This window comes from Heptranchias perlo, chromosome 8 (assembly GCF_035084215.1).
Source record: "Heptranchias perlo isolate sHepPer1 chromosome 8, sHepPer1.hap1, whole genome shotgun sequence".
In the NCBI taxonomy this organism is placed as follows: Eukaryota; Metazoa; Chordata; class Chondrichthyes; order Hexanchiformes; family Hexanchidae; genus Heptranchias; species Heptranchias perlo.
Window position 1 is genome coordinate 19,214,359 of NC_090332.1, and position 14,426 is coordinate 19,228,784.

At 45.6% G+C, this 14,426-nt stretch overlaps 1 protein-coding gene across 14 annotated transcripts in view; it reads left to right on the plus strand.

Annotated features, from left to right (window-relative positions):
* Positions 1–14,426, plus strand: part of fbxo11b (F-box protein 11b) — a 193,699-nt gene that overhangs the window by 83,232 nt on the left and 96,041 nt on the right. For 10 of the 14 annotated variants that reach the window (XM_067988748.1, XM_067988745.1, XM_067988746.1 and 7 more), the window contains one exon: positions 8,407–8,517. The exons of 1 other annotated variant lie outside the window; for it this stretch is intronic. In XM_067988748.1, the coding sequence (XP_067844849.1) occupies positions 8,407–8,517 (111 nt within the window). Of the gene's footprint in view, positions 1–8,406; positions 8,518–13,479; positions 14,008–14,426 lie in introns of those variants that run through there. 3 more of the 14 variants (XM_067988758.1, XM_067988759.1, XM_067988755.1) reach the window with 3 other exon arrangements.

The window sequence follows — 14,426 nt, forward strand, 5'->3', positions numbered from 1 at the left end:
AAAGACCCTGCTTTTCTAGTGAACTTTCACTCCGTACTCCCCTTTTTCCCTTTCTTCTTCCTGCTCAGTGTTCACTTTTTGTCTATTGCCTATAAAGTGCTTTTAGATGTCTTTGCACGTGTGAAGAGCGCTATAGTGTGCCTGGAAATTCCTTGGTGCCAGTAGGGGAGTACAAATCAAATTCAATTGCATTCTTTGGGATGGGCATTTTAACTTTTAATGCTGCTTGCCTGTTGTACATGGGCATTCCTTGCGTATACTGTTGCTATGGGGGTAATGATATGTGTTACATATGGGCCTCTATTATTACGAGGGGGCTGGGAAGGGTGCATGCGAGTCCGGTAGCAGACAGCTCACCTGGACAGGTCAGGGACACCTAGGACCTGCCAATCTTAATGGCAGGGCCTCATTTAAATAAAACTTCACGGAATTCCGGCCAGATTCACTACCTGGGCGGGAGCGGAAATTTGGCCGCAGGCCTCGGCAGTCACTGGGGGGAGGGCTTCCAGGTCAATCGTGGTGGGATCGGGCTGGGGATTCCATTGTGGTGTGATCGAGGGAGGTTAGGGCTGGAGATTCCCTTGTGTTGCATGATCAGGGTTGGGGGGGGGGGGTGGTGGGGGAAGCTGAGAAGGCCCAAGTACTCCTTGAGGGGCCTGTTGGGGGCACTTCTGCTCCTCCTGGCCCAAAAAGTTCAAAGAAAAGGACGTTTTTAAAACTCACCATAGCTACTTCGGGCCAATCGGCTCCTCTTGCCATGTTTCTGCTGCTGGACACCAGACCATGCGGGACTCCTCCCTGCCTTTTTTTTTTCTTTGTTTTAGGCCCCCCTTTTATAAGAAGGGGGGGTTAGATTGTGTTCGTGTGCAGAAAACAAAAATAAGTGCCAAATTAAAATTTTATTATGTCGGTCCAGGATGCACTCCAGTCCCTGCGGTACCCACCAGTCATGGAAAGCCTCAAGCGTACCAGCAGACACCGCGTGCTCCCTCTCCAGGGCCACCCGGGCGCGGAGAATTCCACGGAAGAGAGGCAGACAGTCTGAGCGACGGCCCCCACGGGCCACGTTTAACCTCCGCCTTGATGTTAATATTACGTTGCAGCGCGGATGCCGCCATTGGGCCATGACTTTTGCATCTTAAGTTGACCTTCGCCTGCTTTTAGCGGGGGCCTCATCAAGGGCCTAAATCACTGCTGTTAATATTATGGCAGTGAGGATCATGGCGGGTTGGAGGCAGGATTTCAGATGTCAAGATTTTAACCCCTTTCCTGTCCGTTGGGGGCGGGGGTGGAGAGTTGGTGGTTGGTGGGGTTTTAAAATTGAGGCCATGATGTTACTCAGCCATTAATGCCTTATTTGGTTGTACCAATCCATTTTTAAACTTGCCACTATTGTTGCAGTTCTCTGACTGGCCAGCAGTGTCACTAGAGAGCACAAAGGTGCAACAATGCATAACTTGGGAGATAAGATGGAAGGAATCCCACCAAAAATCAAGACTAACCAAAAGCAGATCTGATCCAATAACAGTATAGTCAGACAAAGGGAAGCTGACCCAATGGTTGAAAAATCAACGACAAGGAGCAATCAAGGAACAGCCAACGTCCCAGACTCTTCCATCACCATCCCTGGGTATGTCCTGTCCCACCGGCAGGACAGACCCACCAGAGGTGGCGGTACAGTGATATACAGTCAGGAGGGAGTGGCCCTGGGAGTCCTCAACATTGACTCTGGACCCCATGAAATCTCATGACATCAGGTCAAACATGGGCAAGGAAACCTCCTGCTGATTACCACCAACTGTCCTCCCTCAGCTGATGAATCAGTCCTCCTCCATGTTGAGCACCACTTGGAGGAAGCGCTGAGGGTAGCAAGAGCACAAAATGTACTCTGGGTGGGGGACTTCAATGTCCATCACCAAGAGTGGCTCGGTAGCACCACTACTGACCAAGCTGGCCAAGTCCTGAAGGACATAGCTGCCAGACTGGACTTGCAGCAGGTGGTGAGCGAACCAACACGAGGGAAAAACTTACTTGACCTCGTCCTCACCAATCTACCTGTCGCAAATGCATCTGTCCATGACAGTATTGGTAGGAGTGACCACCGCACAGTCCTCGTGGAGACGAAGTCCCGTCTTCGCACTGAGGACACCATCCAACGTGTTGTGTGGCACTACCACTGTGCTAAATGGGATAGATTCAGAACAGATCTAGCAGCTCAAAACTGGGCATCCATGAGGCACTGTGGGCCATCAGCAGCAGCAGAATTGTATTCCAGCACAATCTGTAACCTCATGGTCCGGCATATTCCTCACTCTACCATTACCAACAAGCCAGGGGATCAACCCTGGTTCAATGAGGAGTGTAGAAGAGCATGCCAGGAGCAGCACCAGGCGTACCTAAAAATGAGGTGCCAACTTGGTGAAGCTACAACTCAGGACTACATGCATGCTAAACAGCAGAAGCAGCATGCTATAGACAGAGCTAAGCGATTCCACAACCAACGGATCAGATCAAAGCTCTGCAGTCCTGCCACATCCAGTCGTGAATGGTGGTGGACAATTAAACAACTAACAGGAGGAGGAAGCTCTGCAAACATCCCCATCCTCAATGATGGTGGAGTCCAGCACGTGAGTGCAAAAGACAAGGCTGAAGCGTTTGCAACCATCTTCAGCCAGAAGTGCCGAGTGGATGATCCATCTCTGCCTCCTCCCGATATCCCCATCATCACAGAAGCCAGTCTTCAGCCAATTCGATTCACTCCACGTGATATCAAGAAACTGCTGAGTGCACTGGATACAGCAAAGGCTATGGGCCCCGACAACATCCCAGCTGCAGTGCTGAAGACTTGTGCTCCAGAACTAGCTGCGCCTCTAGCCAAGCTGTTCCAGTACAGCTACAACACTGGCATCTACCCGACAATGTGGAAAATTGCCCAGGTATGTCCTGTCCACAAAGCAGGACAAATCCAATCTGGCCAATTATCGCCCCATCAGTCTACTCTCAATCATCAGCAAAGTGATGATACACTGTCGACGACACCTTCCAAACGGCACTTACTCACCAAAAACCTGCTTGCCGATGCTCAGTTTGGGTTCCGCCAGGACCACTCGACTCCAGACCTCATTACAGCCTTGGTCCAAACATGGACAAAAGAGCTGCATTCCAGAGGTGAGGTGAGAGTGACTGCCCTTGACATCAAGGCAGCATTTGACCGAGTGTGGCACCAAGGAGCCCAAGTAAAATTGAAGTCAATGGGAATCAGGGAAAACTCTCCAATGGCTGGAGTCATACATGGCACAAAGGAAGATGATAGTGGTTGTTGGAGGCCAATCATCTCAGCCCCAGGACATTGCTGCAGGAGTTCCTTTGGGCAATGTCCTAGGCCCAACCATCTTCAGCTACTTCATCAATGACCTTCCCTTCATCATAAGGTCAGAAATGGGGATGTTCACTGATTGCACAGTGTTCAGTTCCATTCGCAACCCCTCAAATAATGAAGCATTCCGAGCCCGTGTGCAGCAAGACCTGGACAACATGCAGGCTTGGGCTGATAAGTGGCAAGTAACATTCGTGCCAGATAAGTGCCAGGCAATGACCATCTCCAACAAGAGAGAGTCTAACCGCCTCCCCTTGACATTCAACGGCATTTCCATCGCCGAATCCCCCGCAATCTACATCCTGGGGGTCACCATTGACCAGAAACTTAACTGGACCAGCCATATAAATATTGTGGCTACGAGAGCAGGTCAGAGGCTGGGTATTCTGCGGCGAGTGACTCACCTCCTGACTCCCCAAAGCCTTTCCACCATCTACAAGGCACAAGTCAGGAGTGTGATGGAATACTCTCCACTTGCTTGGATGAGTGCAGCTCCAACAACACTCAAGAAGCTCGACACCATCCAAGATAAAGCAGCCCGCTTGATTGGCACCCATCCACCACCCTAAACATCCACTCCCTTCACCACCGGCGCACAGTGGCTGCAGTGTGTACCATCCACAGGATGCACTGCAGCAACTCGCCAAGGCTTTGACAGCACCTCCCAAACCCGCGACCTCTACCACCTAGAAGGACAAGAGCAGCAGGCACATGGGAACACCACCTGCACGTTCCCCTCCAAGTCACACACCATCCCTACTTGGAAATATATCGCCGTTCCTTCATCGTCGCTGGGTCAAAATCCTGGAACTCCCTTCCTAACAGCACTGTGGGAGAACCGTCACCACACAGACTGCAGCGGTTCAAGAAGGCGGCTCACCACCACCTTCTCAAGTGCAATTAGGGATGGGCAATAAATGCCGGCCTTGCCAGCGACACCCACATCCCATGAACGAATAAATAAAAAAAACTGCCATAGTCTACTATTACTAGGCTGCTTCGAAAAAGTCCTGTTTTATAAGTACGCGCCTTCATGAATCTGAACAAGTTATTGGTGGAAGACAAAATTATTCGACGTTTTGTTTAAATCCTTCAGGTTTGTTCACTGAATCTGATGAGGTGAGTTCTGGTGACTGGAACTAGATGAGGATGTGCATGATTGGTGCATTTCCCACATTCAGATGCTGCAAAGAGATTTGTGTATCTATGAACCATGCTTCCTAAAACAATCCTTTCCTTTGTTGGTTGGCTACTTGGAATTATTCAAGCTCTTAGACCATTCGAAAGCTTCACAAATTGTATATTGATTATTTTGATACCTCTGGTTCACATCAAGATGAATTATACAGGAGTCAAGCTAGGGACACACCTTTTCTTCAGTCGACTCTGCTGAATCCCCATTATAATATTGGTGAAACAGCAAGTTTATCCAGTAAGTAGCTAAGCCATACAGACCAGGAAGGTTTCACATTCAATCTCCAGTTTGTGCTGATCTCCACTGGGACTGTAATACAGGTGCTACAATTGAGAGGAGTAAACTAGCCAGGGTTTTGACTCTTGACCATTATCCAGTGATATTTGCTGGAAATGCGCATGTATGGTTGTGAAATAGCCTGCTGAATAATGACCACTTGGGCGAGGTACTAGAGAACACCAGTGCACGTGGAACTGAATCCCAATGAGGAACCAACATCTTTAGGAGACAAGATTAAATACAATGTATACCTTTTCAAGATGTATTATGTACAACATTAATTGCTATGGCCAGGGAGGTGCTACAAAGTACCATTGTTACGTTGCATTTAACCAGTTCTAGTCACAAGGAACTACCTATAATTTGAGTAATTTAATGGTGGAAGGCAGAATAATGCCACATTGGGCCAGGAATTGCTGCAGTGGCGGGTTTGGCAGTGAACAACGTTAATTGGACTTTTACGCTCAACATCGCAACATGTGCGAAATCACACTATATTTGTGCCGCAAATTGCTGGAACATTGATCCGATAACGGCACAGCGACATCAACATCGCACCTGGCAGCTCGTGAACGTCATGTCCAATGGCCTATCTCCTTGACTAATGAAAGAAAAGGACAGACAGAAACAGAGCGAAAGACAGAGAAGGAAATAGGGTGAATTCGAGTCAAATAAAACATGGACACAGAAAGAGGATTAAAGAGAATGGATTAAGAGAAAGAAAAAAGACAAAAAAGTAAGAAATTTTGAAGAACAAGCAGAAAGAGGACATTGTAATCCAATTGTGTTTAGAAATTGCTGTATTGGTCCTTGAGAAGTGAGTGAGTGGTAGGGTAGGTGTGCGAAATGTACAAACATTCTTGACCCATGAAGTATAGAACCATCACGATCCGGAAGAGTGGGTATGCCATTGCACTACTTTCATAGCAACATAGGAATTGCTAGACAATAAAAGACCAAGGTCCATCTAGTTTGCCTTCTACCATCTTGTTACTTGCATGAAGCAATGATAATGGTGTTGACTAATCATAGCAATCAATCTTTATCAATTGGTTTACAACAGACCCAGAAATGACAGAAGGAAAACCCCAGTGGTGGAGAGCTTTGGGAACCATAGGTCCTAAGTCACCTTTTTCCTCCGACACATACCACAACATGTCTCAGATTACTCATATACGGTATCTCAATGTAATTTTCTGCTGGAGTGAAACTTCACAGCTTCATTGGTCCGTACATGGGCCTCCAAGTTTGAGTGTCATGTCAGGACCAAAATCACATCACTACCAGGGTCCTCTATGACGTTAATTACCAGCCCTAAATGGATGTGTGAATAATTCATAATAATGTCATAAATGCAGCAATTTCACAATCGCCATAAGTTCAATGGGGAGTCTCACTCCGAGAAGGGACTTTTATCGGCTTTGGTGGAGCAGCACAAATCACCCAGCAATTTGTGGAGGATCGGAACTCATGGCATATCACTTTTATGCTGTAAATTGCTGGATATTTTATGAATTAATATTAATATGTGCAACGTTAATGTGCCATTCTAATGGCGCGACTTCTCAGCACATTTCGGCCCATTACTTCTTGAGTCATTTGGATTTCTCACCAAACTGGATCTAGTGACATGAGCAGTTGTTGATAGAACTCCAGGAGGAGATGAGTATATGATACATTTTCAAAAAAAGTTTTCGTCACAAAAAGTTAGTATGCAGGTACAGCAGGTGATTAGGAAGGCAAATGGAATGTTGTCATTTATTGCAAGGGGAATGGAATATAAAAGTAGAGATGTTTTACTACAGTTGTGCAGAGCATTGGTGAGACCACATCTAGAATACTGTGTGCAGTTTTGGTCTTTTTTTAAGAAAGGAAATAATTGCTTTGGAGGTGGTTCAGAGAAGGTTCACCCGACTGATTCCTGGGATGAGGGGGTTATCTTATGAGGAAAGGTTGGACAATTTGGGCACGAATACACTGGAATTTAGAAGAATGAGAGGTGATCTTATTTAAACATATAAGATCCTGAGGGGACTAGAAGGGGTAGATGCTGAGAGGATGTTTCCCCTTGTGGGAGAGACTAGAACTAGGGCCCACAGTTTAAAAATAAGGTGTCTCCCATTTAAGATGGAGATGAGGAGAAATTTTTTCTGAGGATCGTGAGTCTGGGGAACTCCCTTCCCCAGAGAGCGGTGGAGACAGGGTCATTTAATATTTTTAAGGCTGAGTTAGATAGATTCCTGATTAACAAGGGAGTCAAAGGTTATAGTAGGTAGACTGGAAAGTAGGGTTGAGGTCGCAATCAGATCAGCTATGATCTTATCAAAGGCAGAGCAGGCTCGAGGGGCCAAATGGCCGACTCCTGCTTTTAATTTGTATGTACATTTGATCGAATGTTCCAAAAACCAGTAAGTGGGAATTGGAAGTGATTATCTGCCCCACATGGAGTAATCCATCAAATACAAATTACTCCAGTAAAAAGACATTTAAATTGTGTTAACAACATTGTAGCCTCGGTGTGGAAATGATGTTTGGATGGACACTTCTAAACAATTCTTATTTTCTTAAAAAATGCAGAAAGGAACATGCATTCTCTAGTTAGAACAGTAATAACTCTTTTGATTTTGCATTCTCTTATTTAGGATGGTTAAGAATGAGCAGAAAGCAATGTAATGGAGAGTTGTTGTTAGCGAGGTGATTATAATGTGTTCTGTAACCTAACAGTTGTCTGCCTTAGTACTTTGGGTGCATCAGCGCTGTGTTCTGTCTGTATATAGGTGATCTGTGACCACAGGAACAGATTCATGCATGAAAATGCACCTTTCCCTGGCAGCTCCTATAATTTGTTCATCTTGCAGCAGTCAATGGTGAGGATTCCAAGGTGATTCTAGAGATGGCTTTTGGAGGATCAAGGACATGCCCTGCAGCAATGAGACTAGTGTGGAACCCACAATGCAATCCACACATCCACCAGAGTCATAGTGGAATACACATTCAAATCCTCAAACATTTAGTCCATTGCTTGGATTGATCAAGGGCATTCTACAGTATAGCCCAGTCAAGATCTGTAAAAATTATTGTTGTCTGTTGTGTTCTCCACAACTTTGCCCTGCAAAGGAGTCTTCTGGTGCAGCCAGAAGAAAAGCAGCAAAAACTTGAAGATGAGGGTGATCACGAGACAGAAGAAATGCATGCTGAATGAGCTACTCTAACTGCTGCGGTCATCAGATAGGTTCTAATTGCCCAAACCTTTTATTAATACCTGTTTTTCACCAGTGCATAACAGTCCTCCGACATGTGCCCAATTAAGCTTTTCCTTGATTGGGCTCATGTGAATGCGACCTTATTTCTTTCCAAGAACCTAAATCAGCCTCCTACCATAAGAATTGTCAGGATTATTCTAATAATCAGTCAATACAACTTTTACTAACCCTTACAGTGTACGGTGCTTCTTTGTTCAGTGTGTTTTGCTGTGATACTTCCCCTTAGTAAAAATGTATGATCTATATTTTACATTACTTAATCTTGTGCTCTCTCTCTCTCATTGTTTCTCCAGTGGGAGGAGGAAGTGAGATGGATGGCTGCTGGGTGTCAATGCTTGCCTCTAGGGATGGAGATGGCCCAGTCTCTGTTTCTGCTGGATCCGAAGATGGTGTTGCAAGTGAAGGTACTATGGCTAGTGGTGAAGTGGCTGCCTGGGTCTGTACCATCAGCAACTCTAATAGTTATTTAGACGGAGTGGCAGGGAGGTTGGGATATGGCATTGCTCTGGGAGACATCTCCATCATCTCTGCCAATTCTTACCATTCCCCTGAACACCTCAGCATGGTCAGAGTGGCTATGAAGTAGTGGAAGCTTTGCATTATGGCTGCCTCACTCTGATTCTCCAAAGGGTACAACACCTGAGTGGTTAAGGTACTGGACTAGCAACCCAGAGGTTGTGAGTTCAAATCACACCATGTCAATTAAGTCCATTATGTGGGCTTGTGTTAGGGAATGAATGAGTGAGTAATTTACCATGGGCTTGAGAAAGGGTTCTGAATTCACCCATCCCATATTCCTCTATTATCTCTATGACCATAATTTCAATGGCCTTCTCCTCGTAAAGAATCAAGGGTTGTTCTTTTAGTGAACCCATCCTACCTGCAAGCACAGTTATGTGCAGATTTTTCCTGCAAACATATGTGTCTTTCATATATAAGAAAGAGGATTATTAGAGAAGATGAATTCTACCAAAGTGCCCCAGACATGAGCCACCTTAAGTGAACGTGTGAACAGGCAACTGAAAAGAATCCTGTGCTAGCATAGTACGTGGTGCTTAATACATGATCTGTTCATTAGCCAACATGGCCAGTACTGTGATATAATAACATGGCACAGTGAAAAGGAAGAAAGTGAGCACATGCATTCACACCAGATCATAGAACCATAGAAAGGTTACAGCATGGAAGGAGGCGATTAGGCCCATCGAGTCCATGCCAGCTCTATGCAAGAGCAATCTAGTCCCATTCCTCTGCCCTATCCCTGTGGCCCTGCAGATTTTTTTCCTTTCAAGCAGCTGGCAAGGTTCCCCGTATTCTTTCTCTATGATCGAGCAATAAAGGAGATGTGCAAAACAATCCATTTAAAATATTGCCACAATGTTTGCACAAATACCTTGACAACCTTGCATAGGCCAAAGACACCTTCCTCAATTGCTTCCAGGTTTGGGCCATAAGTGAGATTGTATTGATGTACCCTGTTATCTTGATCTATGCTGCTTTGGGTGGCCCTGTTTATTGCTGGGTGGCCCTGTCTTTCAAATAAGGTATTCTCTCACTGCATGATCTCCAGCATCTGATTGTTGAATAAGACTATTTTATGCTCAGTTTTTTTTTAGGTAAAATAGAGAAATACAGCCAAGAGAGATGCTGGCACCAGAAATCCTGCCCCTGGAATCCCAACATGATTCCAATGTGCCTTGTGCTACACACACATTGCTGTCAAAATATGGCCATGAGCTAACCTCACATTATTAGTTGGGTCTGCTTGGGGAGGGAAAATAAGAATTATTGGATGTTTGATTTTGACTCCTTTATCATAACACATTTTTAAAATGAAAGGCCCAACCTCATTGAAATACTGGGGGAGAGGTTAATATTTTTAATCAAACTTCTACTGGGGGAGCTATTAGTATTAATATTTTAAAAATCAAAGTTGTGTCACTCTGGAAACTAGCCTGAAAGGTGTCATTCCTCAGCCTATTTTCTCCCACAGTGACAGCAGATGAGCCAATGAAACATTTATGCATTGACTTTATTAAATGAATTAAGTAAGTTTTAGTCCAAATATGACCAACATAAAGTAAGGTTATTCTGTGATGGTACAATTCTAAGTGATGCTCATATAACAAATTATGGAACAATCCTCACCTTGACATCAATGGAGCTTTAATAGCAACTATATGAAAAATCCTGAAGATTAGATCTGTCTCTTCCTTGATAGAACTCCAAAATTGCAATGTTTTTACAATTTAAGTAACAATTTAGGATTTTAATCCTAAGGTATACAGTGGTGTTCCCCAAGGGTCAGTACTAGGACCACTGCTTTTTTTGATATATATTGACTTGGACTTGGGTGTACAAGGCACAATTTCAAAATTTGCCGATGACACAAAGTGTAGTGAACAGTGAGTAGGATAGTGATAGACTTCAAGAGGACATAGATGGGCTGGTGGAATAGGTGGACACATGGCAGATGAAGTTTAATGCAGAGAAGTGCGAAGTGATACATTTTGGCAGGAAGACTGAGGAGAGGCAATATGAACTAAATGGTACAATTCTAAAGGGGGTGCAGGAACAAAGAGACTGGGGGTATATGTGCACAAATCTTTGAAGGTGGCAGGACATTTGAGAAAGCGGTTAAAAAAGCAGATGGGATCCTGGGCTTTATAAATAGAGGCATAGAGTACAAAAGCAAGGAGGTTATGATGAACCTTTATAAAACACTGGTTCAGCCACAACTGGAGTATTGTGTTCAATTCTGGGCACCGCACTTGGGAAGGATGTGAATGCCTGCGAGAGGGTGCAGAAAAGATTTACTAGACTGGTTCCAGGCATGAGGGACTTCAGTTACGTGGATAGACTGGAGAAGCTGGGGTTGTTCTCCTTCGAGCACAGAAGGTTGAGAGGAGATTTGCCAGAAGTGTTCAAAATCATGAAGTGTTTAGATAAAGTAAATAAAGAGAAACTGTTCCCATTGGCAGAAGGGTCAGGAACCAGAGGACACAGATTTAAGATGATTGGCAAAAGAACCAAAGGTGACATGAGGAGAAACATTTTTACGCAACGAGTGGTTATGATCTGGAATGTGCTGCCTGAAAGGGTGGTGGAAGCAGATTCAATCGTGGCTTTCAAAAAGGAATTGGATAAATACTTGAAGGGAAAAAACTTGCAGGGCTACGGGGAAAGAGCGAGGGAATAGGACTAACTGGATCGCTCTTACAAATAGCCACACTGGCTCGATGGGCCGAATGGTGTCCTTCTGTGCTGTAACCATTCTATGATTCTAATCGACAAAGAAACATTACATATATATTAAAAATGCTATGTGGGTTATAACATTTTGGAAATGCATAGGCTCTGTCTATGGCAAAATCCATTGCAAAAAGTATCAACTTTTGGATGTTGTACCAGTTATGGTTGTAGAGGAAGCTGTGATAGGCTTTTAGAACTTTTAACATGATATCATTTAACATTGGCTGCATAATCTATTACTTGTACTGTATGTTAGCCCTGTGAGTCAGCATGCAATTGAGTCATTGAGTGGCTGCACATTAATTACAATGGATTAGTGTTAGGATGACAGTTAAAAAATCTGGTGCATTGAAACCCATGGTAATCTAAAAGAACAGGGGAAAAATTAGTCCTCATTTCTGCTTGAAAGTGAAATGAAACAGTCATTGCATAAATCAGACTTGTTCTGACCATTGCACGCTGCTGGCCGGCAGTTCAAAAGTACTTGGGTCCCTTAGAGTCCCTGACAACAAAATCATATCTCGCCCCCTGAAAGAGCTTCTCATTTGTAATTTTTAATATGCAGATTTACACCCCCCCCCCTCCTTCTACCTCCTCTCCCTCACACCTCTTCTCTCCTACTTTGCCCATATACCTCCTCTCTCCTACCACCTCTTTTTCCCCCCCCCCCCCCCCCCACACTACCTCTCTCCTTTTACCCCACCCCACCAGAAATTCCTGGTGTGCTACGCAGGGGAGATGGAGTTATGCATATTTATATCTTAAAAGGAAAATACAGTATCCATATGTGTAACATTGTCAACTTACCATTTAAAAAAAAACTCCAGGTTCTATCTATATATTTATTCTTTGAAGTGATGTATAAAGGTGATGATTATTTATTATTTTAGTGGAATTTGCCTCATGTTTATATTTCTAAAAGCAAAATGTGCATCTCAAACTCCTGTACAGTAACCCCACTCCAAATACGTCCCATGCAGGGACTACGGGGAAAGAGCGAGGGAATGGGACTAACTGGATCGCTCTTACAAAGAGCCACACGGCCTCGATGGGCCGAATGGTGTCCTTCTGTGCCGACTGCAGTTATACAGGGCCTTGGTGAGACCACATCTGGAGTATTGTGTGCAGTTTTGGCCTCCTCATCTGAGGATATCCTTGCCATGGAGGGAGTGCAACGAAGGTTTACCAGACTGGCCACGCCGGCCAGCAGCGTGCAGTGGTCAGAACAAGTCTGATTTATGCAATGACTGTGTTTCATTTCACTTTCAAGCAGAAATGAGGACTAATTTTTCCCCTGTTCTTTTAGGGCTAACATACAGATGGCAGGGCTGTTGTATGAGGAGAGATTTGGTCAACTAGGCCTATATTCACTAGAGTTTAGAAGAATGAGAGGTGATCTCATTGAAACATATAAAATTTTAACAGGACCAGACAGACTAGATGCAGGGAGGATGTTCCCGATGGCTGGGGAGTCCAGAATCAGGGGTCACACTCTCAGGATACGGGGTATGCCATTTAGAACTGAGATGAGGAGAAATTTCTTTACTCAGGGTGGTGAACCTGTGGAATTCTCTACCATAGAAGGCAGTGGAGGCGATAGATATATTTCTTAATGTTAAGGGGAAAAAGTGGGCACAGGGTACTAAATTAGACGATCAGCCATGATCATTTTGAATAGCGGAGCAGTCCCGAAGGGCAGAATAGCCTACTCTTGCTCCTATTTTCTATTATGAGAAACGTTTTAATATTAGCAAATAAAGAAATATTGATAAAACAATTAAAAAAAAATGTGTTGGTCAAGTAACTCATAAAAAGGCATTGTTATAGATCAATAATCACACACTTATCAACTGAAGAGAATCCCTCCTGTAGCAGGGGATGAGCAATACTTGTATCAGAGGGTGAGCCAAGCCCCTGACGCGTCACTCAACACCGCCCCCCGTCCGGAAAAAACTTTCGACCTGCGAGTGACGGGATGAGAGACGCGTTTCCATTGGGCGTTGGGAAGGGAAGGTTATATATGTCGGGTTGTGAGTGGTTGACGGGGTGATGCCGGAGCCTCGTTCCAGTGTCCTCTCTCGGTAGCTGACTCGGCTCGCGGGAAGGGGGGCGGGGGGGGGGAGGGAAGCGAGAGACGGAGAATGGCAGCGGGTCGACGTGAGGGCGACGGTGTGGGGCTTGTGTGAAATCGGAGGCGGCGTCGGCCGTGGAGGAGGAGGAGAAAGGCAGAGGCAGCGGAGCTGGAGGAGGCGAGGGCCGGCGGGGAAGGCAAGGCAAGGACAGGACAGGAACGGCGTCTGATATCATCAAACAAGGAAGGAGAGTGTGAGCGGCTGCGGGGGGATTAAACCGCTCGGAGAGGGAGAGGGACGCGGATTATTATTGAGAGGGAGAGAGAGAGAGAGAGGGGAGCGGTGCCGGCGGGCGCTTCAAACAAACAATTAAATAAATATTTCTCCATATCCCGGTTACCAACGGCAGGAGGAGGAGGAGGGGAGGCCGGAAAAAAAAAATCCCACCAGCAACAAACCTCCGAACCCTCCAAACCGCCTTCCGCAGGATGAACTCGGTCAGGGCAGCCAACAGGCGACCGAGGCGAGTATCGAGGCCGCGCCCCGTGCAGGAGAGAAACAACGCCGCGGGTAAGAGAGCGAGAGCTGGGGAAGGAAGGAAGGAGGGTTGGGTTTAGTGGGGGGGGGGGGGGGGGGGAAGCTGGTTTGGAGGCTGTATCCCAAGGGGCGATGGGAGGGTGGGGGCTAGAGAGAAAATGGGCCACCCTAGGATGGGCCTCCTCTTTCCACCCCGCCATCATCTCTACCCCTCCCCACCACCGACAGGTTATAGGCCGACTGGAGAGACCGAGGCTTCCCCCCTACAGTTTAGGCCGCGCTTTGTTTGTGCTTTGGCATAATCCTGTGGTGGGAGCATGTTTGGCCTCTTCTCTCCCCCCCCCCCCCCCTCTTTCTAGTGTGTAAATTTTATATAAAATGGAGATTCACACCTCCTGCAGCCTCTGAGTGAGAGAGAGAGAGTGAAATATTTTCATGGCTCACTATTTAAA